General features: G+C 40.1%; 1 protein-coding gene across 2 annotated transcripts; it reads left to right on the top strand.

Annotated features, from left to right (window-relative positions):
- The first annotated feature begins 276 nt into the window (after positions 1-276).
- On the top strand, positions 277-25149 carry LOC148089721 (axin-1-like). 2 transcript variants are annotated; one of them, XM_087809615.1, is made up of 15 exons: positions 277-306; positions 6628-6762; positions 7382-7487; positions 12007-12694; positions 14507-14700; positions 17162-17314; positions 17538-17672; positions 17744-17840; positions 17923-18060; positions 18579-18969; positions 19088-19265; positions 20302-20475; positions 20610-20909; positions 20987-21136; positions 22655-25149. In XM_087809615.1, exons 4-15 carry the CDS (start codon positions 12077-12079, stop codon positions 22779-22781), a joined length of 2655 nt encoding a protein of 884 aa, XP_087665741.1. In that variant the 5' UTR covers positions 277-306; positions 6628-6762; positions 7382-7487; positions 12007-12076; the 3' UTR covers positions 22782-25149. The 2 variants fall into 2 exon arrangements, with proteins under 2 accessions (XP_087665741.1, XP_087665735.1); XM_087809609.1 differs by lacking the exons at positions 277-306; positions 6628-6762; positions 7382-7487 and adding an exon at positions 9322-9458.
- Positions 25150-25696: the final 547 nt, after the last annotated feature.

The raw sequence follows: 25696 nt of genomic DNA, 5'->3' as shown, positions 1-25696 counted from the left end.
CGTCGATACCGCTGCGTGATGATGTCATACGGCAAAGAGCCGGGGAGGGAGGCAACGATCAAAGCGAAAAAAGAGGGAGGGAAGAAGAAGACGACGCAGAATATCCAAGACAACAACGGGACAAAGATGGCGACGGCTCCAGCGGCGGGACGTTGGCGGCGGGCGTCCAGGTTTCCAGATCGTCGGGACGATGGTCTCTCCGGTGGCGGCGGCGGGGAACGACCCTCCAACGCTGACGGGGCGACAGGACGCTTCGGTACCGGGAAAACCGACCGCGGCCACCGCCTCCACCGCCGGGCTAGCACGGTAAGCCTCCCTCGTCCGCCATCATTAAAGCGTCTCCATGTCTGGCTACCATCAATTCATCGAAAATAATTTATCATGGCATCCTTTTCGATTCATTTTCATTCTTTTTTTTTTTTTTTCCCCCTGCAGCCCTTTCATCATAGCCTTTCTGCCGTTAATATAGGCCTCCCTTTGCCATCAAAGGCAGCACATCAATTGCCTTGACTCCCAAGTGTATGTGTGAGAGTGAGTGGGAGAAAGGCGAGGAGAAAACTGTGTATCGAAGATCAAGGGTTTCTTTCAAGCTCCATTTTGGCCTTGGTTTTAGTTCTCGCTCGCCATCATCTTTCCATCTTTTCCTTAACGTTCTAAGGCCGCGAGTTCCGCCGTCGAAGGCGTTTTCTTAGCCGCCGCGGCGACACGAATCGAATGTTATTTCTGCGGATCTTTTTTTTTTCTTTTTTCGGAGAAACGTTGTGTCGCTTACAGAGCTCAAGGTTCAGAGCTCAGTTCCAATGATGACAATACGTGAAACAATATTTGAATAAGCAGCAGGAGGGCAGCCAGTTAATCCACTGTGGCTAATCCAGCATTGGTGCGGGCCATATTGGTAGCTGCAGTATTCAGCCGCATCACAATACACATCAGCAGGACGCCATGGCAGATATACTGACACTCGTGCTCCAGGCATGGCTGGGAAAGGCCAGCAGATGGAAGGATGGATCGAGGGAGATAGATAATCTCGATAATTCGAGGTACGTCGACGTAAAGACGATTTCCAACAACCGTCAAACCGTCGGATCCGAGAAATCCACCCAAAAGAATTTCCACTTTCTAAGTTTCCGTTTGTCACTCTGAGATCAACCAAATACATGTCTCCAATTATCCTGAAGAAGAGGTCTCCTCTTTCAAGAGGTTCATAATGAAGATTTCACTCTGCGAGAACCACCTAAATGGCTCTTTGTGCTCGGAGGCCCCCAAGAGATAAGCCTGTTTCTGACAGGCCCTCGTACAGACGCCTAAATCTGCTCTGGCAGCTGGAACAAAGGAGGGCCTGAGCCGGACCCACACGCTGACAAAAAGAACCATCACCGAGCTGCTTAGCTGTTTTTTCTTTTCTTCAATTTAATAAGACATTTTTTTACATATCTATATATAAAGAACTTTTCGTACAAGGGGTAAGAAACGTGATTTTTTTTTTTTTTAAATGAAGGTTGTACAAAAAGACAAATACACTCAGGTAGTTTCTGGAATTTATCCATTTAAATCTAAACTATGTTGTTGTTTTTTTATTCAAAATACAATTAAGGATTTATGTTTTTTTATATTGAGATTTAGAGAAGATAATAGTATGTCAAACTAAAACACAAACTGGATAAGGTACATCATTTTTGATTAACCACCAATAAATACATGGAGACATTTTTTGTCTAAATAAAAGAGCTTAACATGACAAGCGATAAAAGAAACTATTGAAAAATGAATTGTAACAAAAATAAATAGAATAAAGGAGTTCCTTTACCCATCATTATGTGAGCAGGTCAAAGTCCTGTGGCGAAAAAAAGTGTCTTTAAATAAATGAGAGTTCAAACTGGATGCTTTCGTCAATCTCCGTAATTATTTGACACTAATTTCCACCTTAATAATTGCAAAAATGGATTAAAAAATGATACTTTTTTACTTACTTCAAGACACACTCTGGCAGTCTGGGCCAGACAGTAACCAAGTTCGTTGCCCTTTTTTTTCTACTTGTAAACGGTACACATCGACTACATACGATGCTACTCTCTGTAACAAAGGCTTAACTTGACAGTAACATTTACCCAGTGGAAAATAGTTTGTCTTCTTAGAGCTTAGAATTGTTTCCTTCCAAGTACAAGTTATAAGATGTGGCTCTTCTTTGGGAAAACAAGGCGCTTTTAATTGATTCATTGGAGATATCAATTTTTTTTGCTTTATATTTGGGGTGTTTAACTTCTTTTGCATCTCCAAATATTATAAACCGCTGTTTGATTTAAAATGTACAAGAGTTTCTAGTTTAAGGTGAGTGAAGACGTTTCATTTGATCGTCAATATCAACCCAACCGTCGAATTCACAAACATCACATCCAGAAAACAAGGTATTCAATGAAACCAGTGCAATATATATCAATAAAGAATGTTTAACAATTACATACGATTTTAAAATGAATCTAAACCTGTAGACACTTTTACCAAGATCCTTTTCCACCACTTAGCACTTTGAGATTTGTGTTCAAATATAAAGTGCAGTATAAATAAAATATTTTATTATTATTATTATTATTACCATTGATTCTCAACATTGATGCGCACACTCACTCCAATGGACGAAGGGTTGTCCATCAACTTGTGTATGTTTTTGGACAGTTGGTGGAAACCGGAGTTATTACATTTACAGTGGTATGAAAAAGTTTGGGCACCCCTGTACAGTTTCATGATTTTCCGTTATAACTCATTGGTTGTTTGGATAAAAAATCCAGTTAAATTGAACTGGTTCATGTTGTGGGGCTGTGTGGCCAGTGCAGGGGAATCTTGTTAAAGTTGAGGGGCGCATGTATTCGTCTCAATATCAGCAGATTCTGGAGAACAATATCCAGGAATCAGTAACAAAGTTGAAGTTGCTCCGGGGCTGGATCTCTCAACAAGACAATGATCCTAAACACTGCTCAAAATCTACTAAGGCGTTCATGCAGAGGAACAAGTAAAACATTCTGGAATGATCTCAGTCCCCAGACCTGAATATTATTGAACATTTATGGTGTGATTTAAAGCGGGCGGTCCATGAAACCTGATTGAACTGGAGAGGATCTGTAAAGAAAAAGATCCAAAATACCTTCCACCAGAATCCAGACCCTAATCATTCAGAGATTTCCAGATGTTTCTTATCACATTTTTGCTGATGACATCCAGCTCTACTGCTCTTTTGATCCAACTGAGCCCCAGAGGCTGAACAGCTTAGTCAATTGTTTGCTAGAAATCAAACAACGGCTGAGTGAAAACACTCTACAGCTAAATGTGGACAAAACTGAAACACTGGTGATTGCTCCTGATGATAAGATTCCAGGGTTGAGTCAGTACTTGGGTGACTTAGGTCAGTCTGTCAAACTGAGCCTGAGAAACCTGGGTGTTGTATTTGATAAAGACATGTCTCTTGTACGACACTGAAGAAAACTGACCAGAAACTGTTTCCTTCAACTGAGAAAAATCTCTAAACTTAGGAAAATGTTGTCACAACATGATCTGGAGCTTGTAATCCATGCGTTTGTTTCTTCTCGTCTGGACTATTGTAACAGTTTGTTTTCATGTCTTAACAAGAAGGATCTGTCTCGTCTGCAGTTGATTCAAAACTCTGCAGCGAGAATTCTGAGCCGCTCTAGTAGAAGAACTCACATTTCTCCGATCCTTAAAACTCTTCACTGGCTGCCAGTTTCTTTCAGGATCAACTTTAAAATTCTGGTTCTTACTTTCAGATCTATTCATGGTCAGGCTCCTCCTTACATCACTGATCTTATCCAGCCTTACACCCCAGCTCGGGCTCTGAGGTCTGTGGATCAAAATCTACTTATGGTTCCACGCACACGGCTCAGTACCAGAGGAGAGAAATCTTTTCAGGCTGTTGCTCCTAAGCTTTGGAACAATCTTCCTCTCTTTGCGCTTGATGGATCTACTGACTCCTTTAAGAAACATCTTAAGACGTTTCTATTTGTTCAGGCTTTTCCTTGAATTTCTCGAACTCCTGTGTTGTTCTCAGTATTATCTTGATCTTTAAAGTATGTACTTTTTTGAGTATTGTTTTGATTGTTTAAGCGCTTTGTGACCCTGGTCTCGAAAAGCGCTATATAATTAAATATTACGTACTTACTTACTTACTAATTGGAAGCTATAGGAAGCGTTTAGAGGCTGTTATTTCTGAAGAAGATGCACAAAATATTGAGTAATTTTTTTTTTTGTGATGCCTAAATTTATGCACATGCCTAATTGTGTTTAAATAATTCTTGCACACTTTCTGTAAATCATATAAACTTTATTTCACTTCTCAAATATCACTGTGTTTGTCTCCTATAAGATATATTTAACTGGAATTTTTTATCCAAACAACCAATGATTTATAAAGGAAAATTATAAAAAATGTACAGGGGTGCCCAAACCTTTTCCTACCACTGTATATTGTATAATATATAATAGTATTTGTTTGTGCCTGACCCGTGCCTTAATATCCACGAAATAAGGTAACTCGATCCGGTCCGGGGAAAAACACCAGAAGATTTTTGATGAAATTTTAACCTTTATACGAAGTAGGGGGGTTTCGAGAATTTCAGCCATGTTTGTTCATTGTAAGGGGGTGAAAATAGGGGCAGAAGACCCCCATGAAAATCCAAATCAATTCAATTCCTACTTTATTTAATAGAAATCAAAAAAGGATTATTTACATAATTTCTGTTCCTTGCAGCGATTTTTAACGCCCACCCCCCTGATTTTCAGAGATTGTTGGTTTAATTAATTTTGAAAGAAAGTAATTTATAGTTCTTCCAAACCCGTTACTAAACAAACTACCTGATTTCACCGGGTATTTAAACTAGTTTTATTACATGCAAGTGAAGTGAATGGCACCAGTTTCACGTCCCTTGTCACATTACCAGCCATCAATTGATCCCTCGCTCGCCTCAACCAGGCATGACCGTCTAACAAAACATCCATTTTGGCTGGAATGCAGATGAGAAAAGGAAAAGTAGACTGTGACGGACGAACCTCAACGGGAAGATGATTCCAGGAGAGGGAGGGGCTGGAAGGAGCTCCATAATGTGAACAAAGTGGATTGAAGGGAAGCTGGAGGATTGGACGGGGAGACAGAGGGAGAAGGACGGGGGTTGATTAAAAATGCAAGTGGGTCAGGAATGAGAAGGTGAGAGAGATGTAGTTATCAGGATGGATGGATGGATTGGGAGTAGAAGAGAGAGAACGAAGAGGGAGAGAAAAGATAAGGGTTAAAACAGCGAAGGGTGGATAGATCGCACAGGTGCATTGGTACCCCGATGAGATGACCTTTCCCTCGGTGAAACAATAGTTCACACACACACACACATTTATTACAGATTCATGAGCACCAACATGCCCCCCCCCCCACACAACCCTCACCAAGACATGCTAAAGGTCAAGTTCATCTGATTTAGTCTTCATCCATCCCCCTGCATCGTCTCCGGGGGCAACAGCACTAACACGTTCAGTGTGTTGCAGCAGACAAAACAAATGTGTGTGTGTGTGTGTGTCACAGCTAGATGAATATATGCATAATTGTTTACCTGGACTGTCAATCAATCATCACTGACATCCACAGATGGGATTATGACCCGAGCTTGTTGCTGGAGTCATTGCTTGCATTGTTATTATTATTATTATTATTATTATTATTATTATTATTATTATTATTATTATTATTGTTATTATTATTATTATTATTGTTATTATTATTATTATTATTGTTAATATTATTATTATTACTTCATTCATTGTCTACCGCTTACCCCTTACCGGGGTCGTGGGGAGACTGGAGCCTATCCCAGTATCATAGGGCGAGAGGCAGGGGACACCCTGGACAGGATGCCAGTCTATATTATTATTATAATTATTATTATTATTATTCATTCATTCATTCATTCATTGTCTACCGCTTTATCCCTTCCCGGGGTCGCGGGGAGACTGGAGCCTATCCCAGTATCATAGGGAGAGAGGCAGGGGACACCCTGGACAGGATGCCAGTCTATATTATTATTATAATTATTTTTATTATTCATTCATTCATTGTCTACCGCTTTATCCCTTACCGGGGTCGTGGGGAGACTGGAGCCTATCCCAGTATCATAGGGAGAGAGGCAGGGGACACCCTGGACAGGACGCCAGTCTATAATATTATTATTATTATTTGACAGTTAATATTCATTCTTGGTTCAACTTTGACTTGTTTAGCGTTTCCTCTTTTTTTTTTTACTTTTTGCGAGTATTTCCTGATTCACAAAATACATATTTGGTTCTTTCATGATATAGAAATATTTTAACTAAATAAATATACAAGAAAAAATGTACAATAATATTTCGCTGTTTGAAATAATGACTTGGTATGTTTACATTGTGTATGTAGCTCTACTTCATGACAGAAGCAAAACTAACATCGAAAATTGATCGAACAGACCTTATTATAAACCTTGTTTGGGCTTGGTTTGCCACTGACCACTGCAGAGAGGAGAGACCACCACGAGACCAGGAGGTCATCTTGTCATGACGAGATCTCTTTTGTTGACCTGGTCTCATCTCTTACTTCTGCAGCTCCACTCCTGGTTGTCATGGAGATACGGAGGAAGCGGGAGTGGAAAAGGGCAGAAGTGGGACTGTCGACGTCACATGGGTCACCTGATCCTAGATGCTTCGATGGGACGAATCCCCCTGGGTGACCCCAACATGGTGAATAACTCGTTTTTAATATTAAACCGTATTTTTGTTGTTCATGTAGAAGCGACACCAGCGAAAACGGAAAAGGGTTCCAGTGAAAGATGCCGCCTTGTGGCCACAAAGCGTAACTGTAATATTTAGAGAAATGCGTTTATTATTAAATTCCCCTTATTAAGCAAGTATTATGATAAACATTTGTGTTTGTGTGTTTTATGGAATCCCATATTTAAGTGGAGAATGGTTTCATCGAAGTGACACAAACAATTGAAGCAGATACTGAACATAAAGGAAATAAGAATTGTTATCTTGATCTTTTTAGTATATATTTTTTAAATATAATTTATATATAAATTACTTACTTGCAAAATCTTTTCAACAAACAAAGCGTCCATGTGTTGTAAGTCAATGAATAACAACCTAAATAGATACGTCCATGAGGGACTTTATATCATTTATAATGATCACAACATGGTCATTTAATGTCAATATTCCAATGGAGTCTTCCATAATAAATAAACAGACAATGTGAAGTTTTCTGAATGCTAATGATGTATAACCCTGACTCTCTCTCTCTCTCTCTCAAACATTCACACACACACACACACACACACTCACACACCCACACACACAGCTGGAGGTGGCTCAGAGCTCCTGGTTGAGGGTGGACGCTCAGAGCTCACGGCGTCCGGTCAGACACTTCCAGCCGTGATGGACGACGTAAAATTAACACCTTGAAGGTAAGAAATAAAATATTCATTGACCTTTTTTTTATTTTATACCATGAAGATCTGTGTTATATTTCGCTGTCGCCTTTTTTCCATGGAGGCTCTTCTAAGTGTGCATACCTGATATTTGTTGTACGGACATGATCATTTTAGATTGTTTTTTTTTTCCAATTATGCTTAGTATTTGTAAAAAACACTTCATATCTCAAAAAATATATTTCTGTAATAAAATAAAAATAAAGTAGTAAAACAATAATTGTTTGAACGTCATAATTCCTCATTTCTGTTTCTAAAATAAAATTCTAAAAACAGAGCATTCATCAAAAAATACACATATATTTTAATTTACATTTATCCACTTTTCTTAAATAAACTTGATTCATTTGAAGTGACCAAAAATGGAATAAATAAATGTTGACAGATTTATTAACGTTTATGATTATTTATTTATTTTATTCCCCAGCAAAGCGTCTAGCTGGGATCGCACCTTTTAGTGAAGACATGATCCTTTTTATCATCATTATTTGGGGTCATCTATCTTTATCAGCCTCTTTGGGTTTGATTGATATGATTTTTTGGATGAACCTTGTTTCTCCTGCAGTCCATATTGGTGATCGTCAAGACACACATATGCCGTGCGAAGATATATATATATATGAGGAAAAAGGTGCCTTTATATCAGATTGTTTTAATGTTTTTAAATAGAATCGGAAACTGATATTTTACTGCTAATTGGGGGCAGGAGCGGAGTGAAAATACAATGTTATTCTATTCTATGTTAATCTTAGGATTCTTTAACCTTCATTTGTTTAAAAAAAATTAAAAACAGAATCAAGCACAGTGAAAATACAGTAAAAGGATATTTCTAGCACATTTATCTTGATGTTATTAGATGGATAGATAGATAGATCCTTCTGGAGATCTCTTTCGGGCAATTGTTTTTCCAGCTCACAGCAACACAGACGATAGATTCATAAAACAAAAACAAACCAATCTTCCTCCCTCTTTGCACTTGATGGATCTACTGACTCCTTTAAGAAACATCTTAAGATGTTTCTATTTGTTCAGGCTTTTTCTTGATTTTTTGGAACTCCTGTTGTGTTATCAGTTTTATCTTGATCTTTAAAGTATATATTTTATTGAATATTGTTTTGATTGTTTAAGCGCTTTGTGACCCTGGTCTGGAAAAGCGCTATACAAATGAACATTACTTACTTACTTACTTACTTACTATATCTACTGACTCCTTCCAGAAACATTTTAAGACTTTATTCGTTCAGGCTTTTCCCTGATTTTCTGGGACACCTGTGTTTTTCTCTGTGTTATCTTGATCTTTTTAGTATTTTTAAGTTGTTTTTTTTTTGTATTGTTTAAGCGCTTTGTGACCCTGGTCTAGAAAAGCGCTGTATAAATACAAATTACTTACTTAAATTACTTTCTATATAAGTAAGTAAGTAAGTAAGTAATTTGTATTTGTATAGCGCTTTTCCAGACCAGGGTCACAAAGCGCTTAAACAATCACAACAATATTCAATAAAGTATATACTTTAAAGGTCAAGATAACACTGATAACACAACAGATATAAAGAAAGTGCAAGATGACATTAGATTGAACTTTTTCACAATATATTTTGGCCTTTTCTCTCTTTGCTTGATGGCCCCTCGTGAAAGTCACTGTATAAAATGTGGCCCCTGAGGAAACTGAACTGTCCTCCTCAGCCTTTTTTTATGAGTTTTTGCCAAAACAGTTGTAGTTGCGCCAGTTCCCGTTTGAACCTGAGGGGGGCGCGCTTACCCGGATTACCACTCGCCTTGTATTCTCGCTCAGACTAGCAGCCACCATGGGGAGCTAGGAGCGAGCGAGGCTTGTTTTCTCTCTTCATTTAAGCCGAGGAAAAGCATCCCTATGCCGCCTTTCGGAGCACACAGTTCTCGCCGGTATCCCCAATGCTGTGGAGTACGGGGGACGGGCTTCCAGAGACGGTAGGGGCCAATTCGTTGAGCGAAAACAACGGGGACGCGAACGCACCTCTGGAAGCTAAGCTAGCTAACCTAAAAAAAAAAAAAACCTAGCTAGCTAGGAGCGACTGGAAAACGTGCCGTCGCTTTTTTTTCTGGTCGTGCTCGCTTTGTGGAGCCGGTGTCGAGGAGCCGCTCGTCGGGGGTCGTGGGGAGAGAACCGGGTTGAAGTTCCCCGCGTGGAAAAAAACACCGAAAAGTGTCCCCAAAGTTGCGAAGTGTGGAAGTGTTTTTGTGCGCAGGCCTCTTGTGTGGTTGTAGAGTTGTGTACCCATCCCCCCCCCAGTCTCTGCAGGCCAAGATGAATGAGATTCTCACTTCAAAGCCGCTGCTAACAGGGGCCAACTTTTAGTCCCCAACACGTCCTCCTGCCCCGGGATTCTTGAGTCCAGTCAACGTATCTCTGCCTCCATTGTTTTGTTTTTAAACTTCGACTCCATACCTGGGGTTCGGAGTCTGGAGTTCGAGCCGTCGAACCTGGACTCGGCTGTGAACTTGAACTTTTTTTTTTCCCCAAAATGTTTCTCTCTCTCTCTTGACACAAGACTCAAAAGTGTGGCCCTTTTTTGACGGCATCTATGTGGCCCCTCGTGACGTCATGTAGAAACTAATAATTGTTAAGTTATTTCTATTATTCATTACTAGTCTTCATTTTTGCGAGTATTTATTGCCCCTTAAAATATTTAGATTGTATCATCTTGTTCTTTCTCTTTATTTCTCTTTGTTCTCATTTTATTTTTATTTATTTTTAATGAACAATTGCTGTATTTGCTGTGGCTATTGGAAAAAAACAATTTCCAGAAGGAGACCTCCTGAGGGATCAGTAAAGTTTTACCTTACCTTAGATGCTGGATTACATTTATAAAGATAGATAGACAGATACTTAGATATTTAATAATCCTCTGGACGAGAATATAATTTGTCCAGTAGCAATAATACATCCAAACAAACATGCGTAAATACTTGGAAAAAGAATCGATACATACGTCAAATATAAGTAAGTACGTAATTTTTATTTGTATAGCGCTTTTCCAGACCAGGGTCACAAAGCGCTTAAACAATCAAAACAATATTCAATAAAGTATATACTTTAAAGGTCAAGATAAAACTGATAACACAACAGGAGTTCCAGAAAATCAAGGAAAATCCTGAACAAATAAAAACTTGTTAAGACAGATACTTAGATATTTATTAATCCTCTGGACGAGAATATATTTTGTCCAGTAGCAATAATACATCCAAACAAACGTGCGTAAATACTTGGAAAAACAATCAATATATACGTCAAATATGACATTGAAATACGCAAAGTTAATAATCTTAGCATATTTAGCTTGATTTTATTAATTTGTTTTTGCTTTATGGCCCCTCAAGACAGTTTCTGAAACCATTTAATTGCCCCAAAAAAACTGGTCGAACACATCTTGCGTTACTAGAATTCCTAAATGGTTAAAGGGTTATTTCACCTAACTTTAAACTCGACTCTTTTCCTACTCGCCCTCGTTTCGAACTTAAGGTTGGGATTGTTTTCAGAGAGATTCGTTCCTTTTTAGAGTTAAAATGCAATATTGTAATTATTAATAATGCTCTTTTACTTCGTCCGAAAAGACACTCGCAAACATCTATATACTGCTCGTCTGTAAGGTTGTGTAATAAAGCCTCAACAATAAAAAATAATTAAATTATTTCAACATTTCAAAACGTTACAGACGAGCATTATGGAGGTAATTTGATGTTTTTGAGTGGTTTTTTTTTGGACAAAGAAAGTTGAGCACTGTTCGTGACTGTTATATGTACATGGATTTCTGCCCGTAACTCCCAAAATATACGGATTACTCTAAAAATAATCCCTCGGTTGGCGTGAGGACGAGTAGAAAATTGTTGAAAATTGTGGACTATCTCTTTAACAACCCTCTAGCTTTTTATCTTATAGCCGTCATAAAACAATCGTCGTACACTTCCTAAAAGTCGTCACTTCAAAGTACTTCTGCTGGTTATGCAACAAGGAGTTTATTGGAAATACTGATACTCTCATTGAAGAATAGTCTTAATTAATGTTCCATAAATATCTGCAGAAAAAAGATTGAATTCCTCTTTTATTATGTTTAAACGTGTGTATCATGAGGTTGATGCACATAAGAAAAACTCTTAAGGACTACATGGTTTAAGTCGGTTTTCATTTTAAACAATGTCCTAATGTCCCACGTTAAACCCTGAACTATTCCTGAAGCAACAATCGGAACTAACTGGATTCTTGGCTTTTGTTTTCCACATTATATCAATATTAGAACCAAAACTAGTACAAATAATCTCTTTTAACGGTGGATATTGGTAACTTTGGGTTGGCTTATTTACTTTAGGTAAGAACGGATTCCTAATTCCAAACGAATGAAGCCTTTAGAAACGAGTGTGTGACTAGTACCGTATGCGCGCCAGTACTAGGACGTTCAAGTTGTATCTCATCGATGCCTGAAGTATTTGTAATGCTTACGTTTATCCTTTTCTTTTACAGGGTGAATCGCTTTTCTGCAAAATTTGTGCCCGAGGCGAGAGTCTGACCTCTGCCTTGTGCAACCAGAGACATGAGTGTAGTCAGAGACTTGCATGGGTACAGGGGTGGCGGCGGCGGGGTGGTGACCTCGCTCGGCGGCCCTGCCCATTTCACCGAGGATGCCCCACGGCCGCCTGTACCTGGCGAGGAGGGGTCTGACGTGGACCCTCCTGGTCAGCTGGCCAACACCCGTCCAAACACTTTCTCCCTAACCCATGGCTTCCCTCTGCTCTCCTTGTCCTCTAAAATCGGGGATGCGTCGAGTTACACGCCCTCGTCTTCGTCGGCGACCCCTCGTCGCCCCGACCTGGACCTGGGTTACGAACCGGAGGGCTCGGCGTCTCCGACTCCACCTTACCTGAAGTGGGCCGAGTCGCTTCACTCTCTTCTGGACGACCAGGAAGGGATCCAGCTGTTCAGAAATTTCCTGTGCCAGGAAGGTTGCGCGGACCTACTGGACTTCTGGTTTGCCTGCTCTGGCTTCAGGAAGACGAGCCAGGAGAAGAGGGTCAAGCTGGCCAAAGCCATCTACAGGAAGTACATCGTGGACGGAGGTGGCATCGTCTCCAAGCAGATCAAACCGGCCACCAAAAGTTTCATCCGAGACTGCGTGGGGCGACCGCATCCCGACCCTGCCATGTTCGAACAGGTAATTTGTGACATAGAAATAATGTTGTTCTTTTGAGTTAAATATTTCTTCCCAGTTGTTTTTTTATGAGAATTGCTTTATAAAATATCCTTGACTGTTGGTTCCCTCTTGCGTAACCTAAAGACATCTGTGTTTTATGGTTTTAACTGGCCATGGGAGCCGATGAAAATCTAGCTACGTTTTTACAAGCCGATCTCTGATGTTGGCGATGCTAAGTCTAGCTGGATCTGTTGCTCACAAGACCTTATCGTCCCCTATGGCTCGGGTCAAAGGCCTCTTAGCATTGTCCTTCATTTTTGTTAACGTATTCCCTGTATTCTATTGACAAAGATGCAATTTGTGTTTAAAAAAACCTCTGGTCAATGAGTTTTTGAAGTGCAAGCAACCATTTCTGTGGAGAGATGAACACAAAGGAAGTCTGGTTATTGAACGAAAATGCTCGAGATGGTATAATTTCCACAGTTGAAAGCCTTGTTGTGTCATCTGTGTTTCATCAGCAAATCCATCTGTTGACTTGACTCACATCTGGCTCGAGGGCTCAACAGAAGTTTCTCTGCCAAATGTTTCAATAACTTTGTTTTTTTTGTGAGGAACAAATAAATTAACATTGAAGTTTTATTGTAACTATAGTTCATTGCCTAAAAAGACCGACATATTTAACTCTGCCAAAGGAGTTTATATTCTTTTAGGTGGAAAGTTGTCCTGTAAACAACATAAACCTTACAAACTTGATTCGATTTTGATGGTGATCCAGGTTTTTTTTTTGACCGATTTGTCATCCACTTGTGTGACTTCAAACCACTGGAATATTGCATATAATTCAAAGTTCAGAAGTATAAAAAAAATACTAAATAAGTCACTAAATAATACTACTTTTATGCGGCAGTGGTGACGAGATGTGTATTTGTTTGTCGTATTGTTGGAGTTTTGATTATTTTGAAGTATTTGATCTGATGTCACTGGTAGTCTTGTGGTTGTGGTTCTGTATATCGACCCTGGTTTGGTTCCTTCGTGCGCCAAATAAAAAATGTGTTGTGCATATAACTGCCAATTGAATTATTGAATTTAGAAATATCTTTTATAATGATTGTTAATTTGCGTATTCAAAAAAGTTAGAAATTTAACTGGTAAAGTTGTGACGTGTGTAAATTAACAGTTTAAAGTTATACCATCATTTAAGTTATAATACAATTGATGTATATTTTTAAATAAGGAAGCAAATTGCGGGGTTTTTTGTTTGTATGTGTTGCATGGGTTTACTCCGGGCACTCCGGTTTCCTCCCACAGTCAAAACATACAGAGGTTGATTCGGAACTTGTCACTAGGTATGAGTGTGTGTGTCTGGCCTCCTGTCCAGGGTGTCCCCTGCTTCTCCCCCGAATAAACAAGTATAAACTCCAACCCGCCCGCAGCCCTTATAAGGGAATAAGCGATAAAAAATGAATGAATGAATAAATAATGAAAATGTCCTTTTTATGACAGACAATTATTCAAACATGAAAAAAAACGATTGTAAAACATTTATGTTGACAAGAACTTCACCCCATTGGTATCATTATCATTACATTAGTATTATTATCATTACATTAGTATCATCTCCCCCAAAAAAATTCTCCATGTTTTTTATTGCATAAGAAATGTAATTGTACATTTTAGTTTAAAATTTGAAATTATTATTTTCATAATCTGCTTAAAGAGCACTTGGGAGTCAATATGGCAAAATAACACCTAGACTGGACTTTCTAGGAAGTGAAAAGTTGTCACACACATGGTTCTTTATTGACTCTTAACTTGATATTCTGTTCATTCCAGGCCCAGACAGAGATCCAGGCCATGATGGAGGAGAATACCTACCCTTTATTTCTGAAGTCGGACCTCTACCTGGAGTTCACACGGACGGGAGGAGAAAGCCCCAAGCCCAACCCGAGTGACCAGAGTCCTTCGTCGGGTCCCTCAAAGCCTGGACCAGGATATCTGCCCACACTGGCTGAAGATGAGGAGTGGAGGTGAGCGTTTGAAAATTACTAAATATTATTATTTTGAGCTTAAGTGCAACTCCGGCCTAGTAACTGCACGTTTATACATAAAAAAAATGTTTAAATGCATAAAAACATCATTTTCAATTTGCTAATAATTGACAAAACAAAACATGTGCAGCGACTCTTATCTTTTAATATGAAGCAGCAAATGACCTATAAACCACTGGAAGAGTGACAATGAATGACATCCCATCATGAGACTCGACACGACAGCATCGCAACATTCATGTCAATGAGTGGTTGGAGCAAAACCTTTTATTCGGGATAGATTTTTAAAAATATATGGTTTGAACGAGCAATTTTAAATAACTTCCTCTGTTCCACCTCGAACACACCTCTAAAGCTATAAGTCAATACTTTTCTAACAAGAACGTGAGCAACTATGGCTGAGCGATTATGGAGAATAATCTTATTTGTTTTCTCAAAGTTCAGATTTAATATGTAATTTCTTTTTCTTTAATCTGAGGATTCATGGTTATATATTATTGATTATCTTTGTCCTTGTTTTCATTCATTTCTTCGCTTATACAATGAAGAGTTAATGTTACAATACAATGTATTTATTTGATTGTTAAGATAAAGGCAAACAAAGCATACATTGAAATAAAATGGAGTCGGTTTATTTAGTTACTTTAAATACAGTTGTAAACGCACATAATATAAATTTTGTAAACATTGAAACGTTCTGTAAACGTGTTTACTTCAGTTGATAATAAATCAGACAAACCTAATGGCAAAATAAACTGAAGTGCAAACACTGTCAGACATTCTGCCTTTTTCTTCCAGCTTGCACACTTGTGCACGGTTTTGTAAGTTGTAAATGTATATATATATATATATATATATAAATATATATATATATATACACTTATGTAAACGCACTAGGGCTGCACGATTCTGAACAAAATAAGAATCACAATTTTTTTTGCAGAGAATTGAAATCACGTTTTTTTCTCAATCTAATTTTTTATTTTTTACAGAACTGTTGCATAATTTTAACAATAATCCTTTTTGAACTATATTTAAGTGTAGCATGTGTAAAGGTGACGAGAGAGGTAAAAGACAACATTTCCCATGATGACATGATAGTTGATATATTTTATACAGCCAGCTCGAGGTCGTTTTTTCGCTTTTACAGCTTCGGCAAACGTCATATTTCAGTTTATGGTGACGTTTTAGGTGGTTGTATAAGTTTGTTACCTTGCGGTGCTGCTTCTGAAGCATAACACTGTTTGCGAGTTACATTGTTTTAGTTTGTATCGCCTTCTTTGAATCCAACTGCTCTCATTTTCTCCGCCGCGATCACTTGTTGATGGTGGGTGCTTGTAAGGGAGCGCTTGTTTTGTTGCAGGTGACATCTTGGATGAAAATGCTGTACAATTTTATTTTTTTTATTATTATATAGGAATCAAGATCGTGATTTAAAACGATTAATCGTGCACCCAACACCCAAATGATGGAAAACCCACAGAGAATTGCATTTGACTGGGTTTTTAGCTTAAAGATGATCTATTCTGCTGTCCAAGGAAATGGAAAAAAGAGATGTTGCACTTGTTATTATTTAGTCTTAGCTGTGGCGTTAGAAACGACTTAAAAATAATACAAAGCTTTCAGAGGTTATAAAAGCAGATGCCTCGAATTTTGAAAAGATTTTCTTTCTAATCCAGCTGTTTTTTTTCCTTTATGAGGTAGACATCTTTTTGATCTATTTGAATAATGTTAAAACAATGGTTATATTCCGTTGCAGCATAACTGTGTACTTTTCTTTTTCAATTTATCTGGTGTTGCTTGTATTATTATATCATTCGCATCATCCTGCATGTCTTTAGGCCTTATCAATGATATAATGTGGGTATTTTTACACAACAACTTGCCAGTGTAGATATAACCTCAATAATATCGCCTCAAATGGATGTTAATTTGTGCAAAGATCAAGTTTGTGCGTAATCCAAGTCAACCAAAGGTCAAACAGAAATGTATGCAGGTGTGGACGAACATTTATTATATTAAAAGCATGAATTTTGACCATTTTAACAAAAAGTCTGATCATCTTAAAGTGCACATTGGGACTCGTTGCACACTAAAAGTAAAACGTATCTAAACTTTTCCAGAAGAACAAAGATGATGGAAAGAAAACATTTTTATTGACAAATATATTTATTATTATTATTATTATTAAATATTTTTAGATTTTTGCGTTTTACTATTGTTGTAGTTGTTGTATCTTTACTCACGCCAACAGTTAAATGTAAAAATGTGAGATGTGATTCCTTGTTTCTGTTAACATCCATATCATATTGACAGTTTAATAGCAAACTTTGCAAAACATAATTGTTCTTTAATGGTTCTCCACACCTTGACCTTCAATTAGACTTTTGAAGTTCTTCAGTGTTTGTGTACGTCTAATAAAATAAATGTGTCTCGTCAGGTGTGGAGGAGGAACAAGGGAATCGGAGCCGGAGAAGACGGACGAAGAATGTGGCGACACACCAGCCAGCCGACTTACCCACAGTCTGCTGATGCAAACGGTTCCACAGAGAACCACGTCCAGCAGGAGAAGACAGGACACCAGGGAGTACAGGTGAGTGCCACGATAGCTTGTGCGGTTTTATTTTCATCTTCTTTTTTTTGTAGTATAGTAGTATGTTAGTATAGCGCTTTTTTTCTGTGTAACGTAGACTTTTCTTTTGTGTGCAGTAGCGTCAAATCTAAATGTCTTTGTTTTCGAACAAAAAGTATTTGTTTAATTAGTTTTATATTTTACCAAAAAAAGGTTTTACATTTTTGTGTACTCTCTGTTCTAGACCATGGAGGGAACCGGTAAATCCATACTACGCAAACATGGGCTACGCTCGCGCTCCGGCCACCAGCGCTAACGACAGCGAGCAGCAGAGCATGTCGAGTGACGCGGACACCATGTCTCTGACTGACAGCAGTGTGTAAGTTGTCCGGCAAACCTCCGATTATTCTTCTGGTGGGTCTTTTATTCAAACTCTTCCTTTCTCCGCAGGGATGGCATTCCTCCATACAGGTATCGGAAGCAACATCGAAAAGAGATGCAAGAAAGTGCCAAAGCTAACGGACGTGTGCCCCTACCTCATATACCTGTAGGTTATACTATAATTTCTACGGCAGCGACGTACGTGTCGGTATGAGCGACGGGTCATAACCACGTCCATGTCTTTGCAGCGTACGTATCGCATGCCAAAGGACATTCACGTTGAGCCGGAGAGATTTGCAGCGGAGCTCATCAGCAGGCTGGAGACGGTCCTCCGGGAGCGGGAGGCGCAGGAACGTCTGGAAGAGAGGCTGAAAAGAGTTCGACTGGTGAGTCGAGCCGATGCTCGTACGCGCTTATTACCTCTGCCAAGGAGTGGTAAACGGATTAAGTATAAAAACGGATGTACGGATTTCAACGAAGCGTAGATAAATGGAATGATGTAGAATATTGTGGTGGCGTTTCTGATTCACCTGTTTTAAGTTTTCCGGTTAAAACTATAGAACTTGATTCGTCTACTTTAATGACCAAACTAAATGATGAAAGATGCTTTTTCACTGGAACACAGTGGTTAACACTCATGCATGTAAGGTAAGGTAAGGTAAAACTTTATTGATCCCACAGGAGGTCTCCTTCGGGAAATTGTTTGGCACCAACTTTAGTCCCACTTAGTGAGATTTAAACATGTTTTTCTATAATCGTAAAGATAAATCTAAAGTCATAAAATCAGCTCCTTGGCAGAGGTATTCATGGTTTTGTTGTTTCAGTTGCTCAAAGAAAGAAAGAAAGACAAAAAAAAGCGCCTCCTTGTATTTTTAAAGTTGTCATGTTTTCATATCTTTATCAGGAGGAGGAAGGCGACGACGCTGACGTCTCCGTGACGACATCGCTGTCCACCCACAGTCTGGCACTTCCTCTCCCCTCCTCCTTCCCGCCTCTCTACGGAGCTCATTATTCAGAGACCACTGCGAACTCTGCGACGGCGGCCACCTACGGTGGTCTCGTTGCCATGGCGGAGTCCCTGGACGACGACCCGGAATCAATATTGGATGAGCATGTGCAGCGCGTGATGAAAACACCCGGCTGCCAGTCGCCCGGGGCGGTCAACAGCACCTTAGGAGGAGGCGGTCGTCACACTCCCCCGAAATCCTCACGTTCGCCTGATGGTGGCGTCACACAGCCCCACCACGCCCTACACAGAGGGCCCGGGCATGCTCTCCCTGCAGCAGGGGTCAGAGGTAACGGCACTGTTCTCAATTCTAACTGCATTATTGTTTTTATTTTTTAATGGGTGCTTGTAATAATGTCGCAATAGTAAATCCATAACTTGCTTACTTACATATTCCTGTGTCTCAGGTGTGCACCACCACAAACCGCTGTACCACCACAGAGGAAGAGAAGGGCAGGAAGACCCAGGGTCCAGGTCTCAGCAGAACTTCATTTGGAACGGCGAGCAGACCAATCAGTACCCCGGGAGAAGTCGGAACTATGCAGACGGAGCTGGTTCCAGTACAATCGAGGGGATGGGCTACAGGTTGGTTCACCTGGAGTCTTTAACATTTTTAAATTGTGTATTGAGTCTTCTGAATGAGTGCTTGTGATTAGTAAGTAAGTCATTTTTATTTATAAAACACTTTTCGCAAACCAGGGTCATGAAGCGCTTAAACAACAAAGACAATACTCGGTTATAAATAAATACAAATAGAAAACTTTAGACCAAGAAAACATAGTGACAAATACAGCAGCAACAAGATCATTAAGAAAAAAAACCTGCACAAATAAAAAGTTCTTAAGATGTTTCTTGAAGGAGTCAGTAGATCATCAAACACAGAGATGGTTCCAAAGCTTATGAGCAACAGTCTGGAAGGATTTCTCTCCTCTGGTCCTGAAGCTTGTTCAGGAACCATCAGTAGATTCTGATCCACAGACCTCAGAGCCCGAGCTGGGGTGTAAGGCTGGATCGGATCACTGATGGAAGGTCTGACCATGAATAGATCTGAAAGTAAGAACCCGAATTTTAAAATGGATCCTGAAAGGAACTTGAAGCCAATGCAGAGTTTTAAGGATCGGAGAAATGTAAGTTCTTCTACTAGAGCGGCTCAGAATTCTTGCTGCAGAGTTTTGTATTAATTGCAGTGGAGACAGATCCTTCTTGTTTAGACACCAAAATAAACTGTTACAATAGTCTAAATGAGAAGACACAAACGCATGGATTACACCATCGTGTCATATCACAACAGGTGACCTCGAGTGACCTTTAAATATAAAATGCGTTATTATTAATTATTCTGTTCATTTAACGGAAAATAAATTAAAAAATATCAGCCACTAGAACAGCTACCTTAATAAAAGTTAAAATATTCTATCCAAATTTACCGAGCCACAGTAATATTCATTCCTTAAATGTGTTAATTTCCGAAAATGTTATGTGACTTCCAGTCTTGGCTCAATGTTAGCAGCGGTTTAAGAAATCTAAAAATGCAGAATGTTTGACATTGAGATGGGAATGTCGTATGGACCTTTCAAGTAGGTGTTGACCTTTTATTTTCCGCTCCCTCGCGTGTTTACAGCAGCAAAGGAAGCACACTTTCACGGCGAGGCAAGAAGACCGCAGAGTCACCTGGTAAAGGGGACGAGTGCGGCAGAGTTCTGGAAGCACCCGTGCAAATGGAGGATCTGGAAAGGAACCAAAAGATCATGCAATGGATGATGGATGGAGACAGACAAAGGAAGAGCTCCCATGGGTGAGTCTTTATTTTCTGCCTCATCATGATACAGAGACCTATAATGCAGTTTTTTGTTTGGATTTTAAATGATTCGATACTCAATCCAAAAGTTACTTTAACTCCCCCTGACATTCCTGCCTTTCGTATTTCAGCAGCAGCACCAGCAGTTCCAGGAGAACCGGACCCAGCAGCGAGTCGCCACGACCAACTTCTGTGGAGCGACCAGGCGCCGTGCACCCCTGGGTGTCCGCTCAGCTGCGCAACAACCCCTCATCTGTCACCGCAGCCATCCCGTCCCTTCCATCCTCCACCCAGGTACAGCCCTCCCATCCCTTCATCCAGGACCCCGCCATGCCCCCCAACCCTGCTCCGAACCCACTCACCCAGCTGGAGGAGGCTAGGAGGCGGCTAGAGGAGGAGAGGAGGAGGTCGGCACTACAAGCTAAGCAGAGGTAGGCGATGGCTTTTCATGGCTATAGTTAATGTGTGTAGTTGAGCTACTTCTAAGAACCTCTTCTCCTCTTGTCAGGCACAAACCTGGGAAGCGTATCTTGTGCGAGAACATGACGGTCGCCTACTACTTCTGCGGGGAGCCGATACCATACCGAACGTCAGTCAAAGGCCGTGTCGTGACTTTGGGCCAGTTCAAGGAGCTGCTTACCAAAAAGGGCCAGTACAGGTAAGAGAAACCAACTTAACCAGGTTGACACTTAAGAGCTCTTGCATACATTGGACTCACATCCAGGTGACAAATATGGTCCAAACATTGTTCCCCTGACATCGATCCGTCACAAAAGGACATGATTTTAAGTATCCTGTGAGCCAGTTGAAATTACAGCCGCACTGTATCATAGTCACGCTTTCAATTTTTCTACTGCCATGACTGTTAGTAAATGTGATGCTTTGCACCATAACAATCGGAGTCTGGTCTAAGGAGCCGAGTGATGCCATGTAGCTTTGCTGAGTGATGCTACGAAGCCTCGCAGAGTGATGCTACGAAGCTTGCCCAGTGATGCTACGAAACCTCGCAGAGTGATGCTACGAAGCGTCGCCGAGTGATGCCATGTAGCTTTGCTGAGTGATGCTACGAAACCTCGCAGAGTGATACTACGAAGCGTCGCCGAGTGATGCTACGAAGCGTCGCCGAGTGATTCTACGAAGCCTCGCCCAGTGATGCTACGAAGCCCCGCCAGGTGATGCTACGAAGCCTCGCCAAGTGATGCTACGAAGCCTCGCACAGTGATGCTACGAAACATCGCCGAGTGATGCTGCGAAGCCTCGCCCAGTGATGCTACGAAGCCTTGCCGAGTGATGCTACGAAGCCTCGCACAGTGATGCTACGAAGCCTCGCACAGTGATGCTACGAAACATCGCCTGGAGATGCTGCGAAGCCTCGCCAGGTGATGCTACGAAGCCTCGCCGAGTGATGCTACGAAGCCTCGCCGAGTGATGCTACGAAGCCTCTCCCAGTGATGCTACGAAGCCCCTCCCAGTGATGCTACGAAGCCTCTCCCAGTGATGCTACGAAGCCTCTCCCAGTGATGCTACGAAGCCTCTCCCAGTGATGCTACGAAGCCTCTCCCAGTGATGCTACGAAGCCTCTCCCAGTGATGCTACGAAGCCTCGCCCAGAGATGCTACGAAGCCTCGCCCAGTGATGCTACGAAGCCTCGCCCAGTGATGCTACGAAGCCTCTCGCAGTGATGCTACGAAGCCTCTCCCAGTGATGCTACGAAGCCTCTCCCAGTGATGCTACGAAGCCTCTCCCAGTGATGCTACGAAGCCTCTCGCAGTGATGCTACGAAGCCTCTCCCAGTGATGCTACGAAGCCTCTCGCAGTGATGCTACGAAGCCTTGCCCAGAGATGCTGCGAGGCCTCGCCGAGTGAAAACATTTTGACGTATTTTTAAGCGGTGTACCACATAAAATCTTTTACAGGTCATAAAATGCAACCAGAAATGGTCTCTTAAGACGAGCCGGATTATAAGGCCCACTGTTGATTTCAGTCCAACAAATGTTCTCTGGAGCCGTCAAGACTTGCTGCTGGAGAACAGCTGGAACAAATCTTTTAGATTGAAAAATGTTGTTACCATAACATAGCCTTCCTCTTAATTAATCATAACTGTTTTAGCTTTTTAATGTCACATAGTGCGGCTTTCCAGCATCAGGACCAACTAACAAATGTCTTTACCGTCCAGGTTCTACTTCAAGAAAGTGAGCGACGAGTTCGACTGTGGCGTCGTGTTCGAGGAGGTCCGGGACGACGACGCCATCTTGCCCATCTTTGAGGAGAAGATAATCGGAAAGGTGGAGAAGGTCGACTGAAAATTTTCAACGTTTTAATTTTCGCGGGGAACAGGAAGATCAAGTGAAGGATGAGCGGGTGAATGAGCGGAGACGTCGGTTTGGACTGAAGCTCGAGCGAAAGCAAGTAGAGGGATGGAAGAAGCAAAGTGCGACGGAAGGTAGACTGAGCTGCATGATAGAAGCTCACGAAAGTGGTGGTTGTTTTTTAGTGAGTATCTGGAATCATTTGCCTGGGTTCAACACACACGAAGCAACGAAACATCTTTGCCAGATCAAACAAGGTCGAAGGAAAGGCACGTCAACATTCACGCGTGTGCTGGTGGATCTTGACCGGGTCGTCTTCCATGGCGAGGGATGGAAAAAAACGGGTGAGAGGCTGACGGAAGTCTTCTGCTCTCGAGGAACTCTGTCCCTCGCAGACCATGCTGCTACATTACCACGGAAAACTGTCACAGGTGCTTGGGACATTAAAGAAAGCTGTTTTTAAAGATTTGCTGCCTTTTTTGCCGCCTCTGGTCCTCGTCCACCGGCGGCAAGATGAGAGAGCAGGGGATTATGGGAAGCGGACACAAAAGCTCTTTCCCTCAATTCCTAGATGTCATGTAGTGTTCTCAACCTCCAGACCACAGTTCTCTACATTACTTGTTTACCAAAGCTACATATTTTTGATAAGTATCCTAGCTACTTTTTATTTTGGATGTAAAGGCAGGTACTATTAACACAGGCTAGTTCATGTCTCATTTAATGTTGTTTGTTTGTTTTGAAGTTTGTCAATTCAGGACCTTCTTTTTCCTCGTCAGTCCCCAGTACCGTTTACCTCAAGTCACTTCACTTCTATCTCAGTAAAGGTGCCTGTTTTCCTGCCTGGCTAGTGCCGTTTCCAATATTTATTTTAAATTTCTTTTGTCGTGAGAGTGAAAGCCCATGCAGTGTGTACCAGAACCAGCCAAAGAGCATTATCATGTATGCCTGTGTAAGTCATCCGATTTCTCTTGTTTCTAACGAAGCTTGTCGTAAACATATCTTCTGTTTGTGCACGTTTATCTTTTGCCATCACATGCCCTGAAATATGATTTTTGTCACAGCCCGTTTTCACCGGCGATGCTGAAAACGGAGCTCCCACCTTTCAAACTGATAAAACGCCTAAAATAAGCTCATCTTACATTTCGAAGCTTTTTGGAATGTTTTTAAACACAAATTCAACTTTTAAAACGTCACAGATTTGTTTTTAAGTTCAAAAAAAGGGGGGGGGAAGGAGTGAATTATTAGTTTTAAAAAAACCAGCATATTTAAAATCACCAGAATTAAACGAATGTAAATCGAGACAAATCTATTGATTTGTATTTACAAAACGTGTGGATTTTTATAAATATTGTTTTTAATCACATTGACCAGTACGGCGTCAATATTTGAACGATCAAGTCAAACTTTGAACATGCGTGTCGACCTGCAATAACAATTTCTTTGACCCTGAATATTTTTTAAAAGTTCCAACTTTAGATCAATGAATATTTGGAAGCCAGGCGAGAGCGTAGGATTTATTGTCAAGCTTTATTTTGAATTCTTCCGAAAACCGATCAGTTGATTCTGAACGTGTTATTTGATAAAAAATACATGCTTGAATCGATGTACTGCCACAGTAGGTGAATGTATTTCCTAAAGTCTGGCACCTTTTTGTCGTAACATTTGATTCACTCCATTCACCAGATTCTCGGCGTTGTATCCGAGTGCCATCTTTATAAATGTTTCTCATTTGGGGGAAAAGAGGCGACGACTTGCTTATGTCGTTCAGTTTCGACGATACTGGGAATGTTTTCATCAACAGACCGGAATGTTCCACTTCAAACCCAGATTATGCCTTCATTACAAAATTATGTATTTGTTTATAAGAAAAAATGTGTTTAACTGCTATATAAGGAATGTTTTCCCAAATTAGTTATTTCAATGTTTTTTGTGCTAACCGCTTCAGCCCTTTTTTCTTTTTTTTACCCCCCCGACACCCTACAACAGCTGACCGAGTGGTAATTCTGTAAAGGAATGCAAATGTGTCAATTTGGTGTGAAACACAGTGCCTTTATCCTGTTTATCCTTTAAAAATATATGTTTATCGAACCAATCCATGCTTTTTAAGTTTTTATTTACAGTCCAGTTATATTTTCGGCTGCTGGCCTTTAATCTCACTTGGGTTCTGATCAATTCTCTGCTGTAAATATGTACATTACCATTTCATACATGTTCAGACTTGCAACACAAGGTCATGGTGTTTTTGTTTTTTTTTCCTTTTTTTTGTTTTTTTTTCAGAGTAAAACACCAAGATATCACTGTGCTGTTCCACTTGTACATTTCTTTTCAAAGGTACTTCATAATAAAGATGTTGAATAAGCAAGTGCTGATTTGTTTCAACTCATTCCTTGTTATATCTGAACGTTATTGGATTGGAAAAGGTGAAAGAAAAGAAGAAAATGAGATTTAAATGTTAAGTAAACTCTATCATTTTTCTTTTAAGAGTAATGTTTAAAAAAATACACCAATTAATACATAGATGCTCTGATTCATAAAATAATATACTAAATAGTAATTAGTGCTGTTGGAAAATCAACCTTTATTTTATAATGTAAAAATATTTTATATCTAAATTCTTTTTTTTAAATCATGTTTTATCCATGCCACAATATTTTATTTATTGCTATATTTGCTCTATGTCTTTGTAATCGGAAGCTGCTAAAAAGTTAATTCATCTCTAAGACTAATACAGTATATATATTATACATACTACATGATCAAAAACAGAAAAAATAAATAAATAGGGCGTCACGTAGAGAAACTGTTATAAAAATAACAACACGTATTTTCGGCGTTTTTTCATTGATTCATGTAGAAATTGTGTTTGACTATATCATTTATAAAAAAAATATATTCAAAAAGTTATTCCG

The sequence above is a fragment of the Callionymus lyra genome, chromosome 1 (assembly GCF_982586985.1).
Source record: "Callionymus lyra chromosome 1, fCalLyr1.hap1.1, whole genome shotgun sequence".
Classification (NCBI taxonomy): Eukaryota; Metazoa; Chordata; class Actinopteri; order Syngnathiformes; family Callionymidae; genus Callionymus; species Callionymus lyra.
The sequence above is the reverse complement of the archived record's forward strand: the minus strand, read 5'-3'. Positions and strand labels throughout refer to the sequence as shown.

Coding starts and splice junctions, on each gene's coding strand:
- LOC148089721 (XM_087809615.1), top strand. CDS start 12,077: ATGAGTGTAGTCAGAGACTTGCATGGGTACAGGGGTGGCGGCGGCGGG. Junction 12,695..14,506: donor ACCCTGCCATGTTCGAACAG/GTAATTTGTGAC, acceptor TGTTCATTCCAG/GCCCAGACAGAGATCCAGGC. Junction 19,266..20,301: donor ATCGAGGGGATGGGCTACAG/GTTGGTTCACCT, acceptor GCGTGTTTACAG/CAGCAAAGGAAGCACACTTT.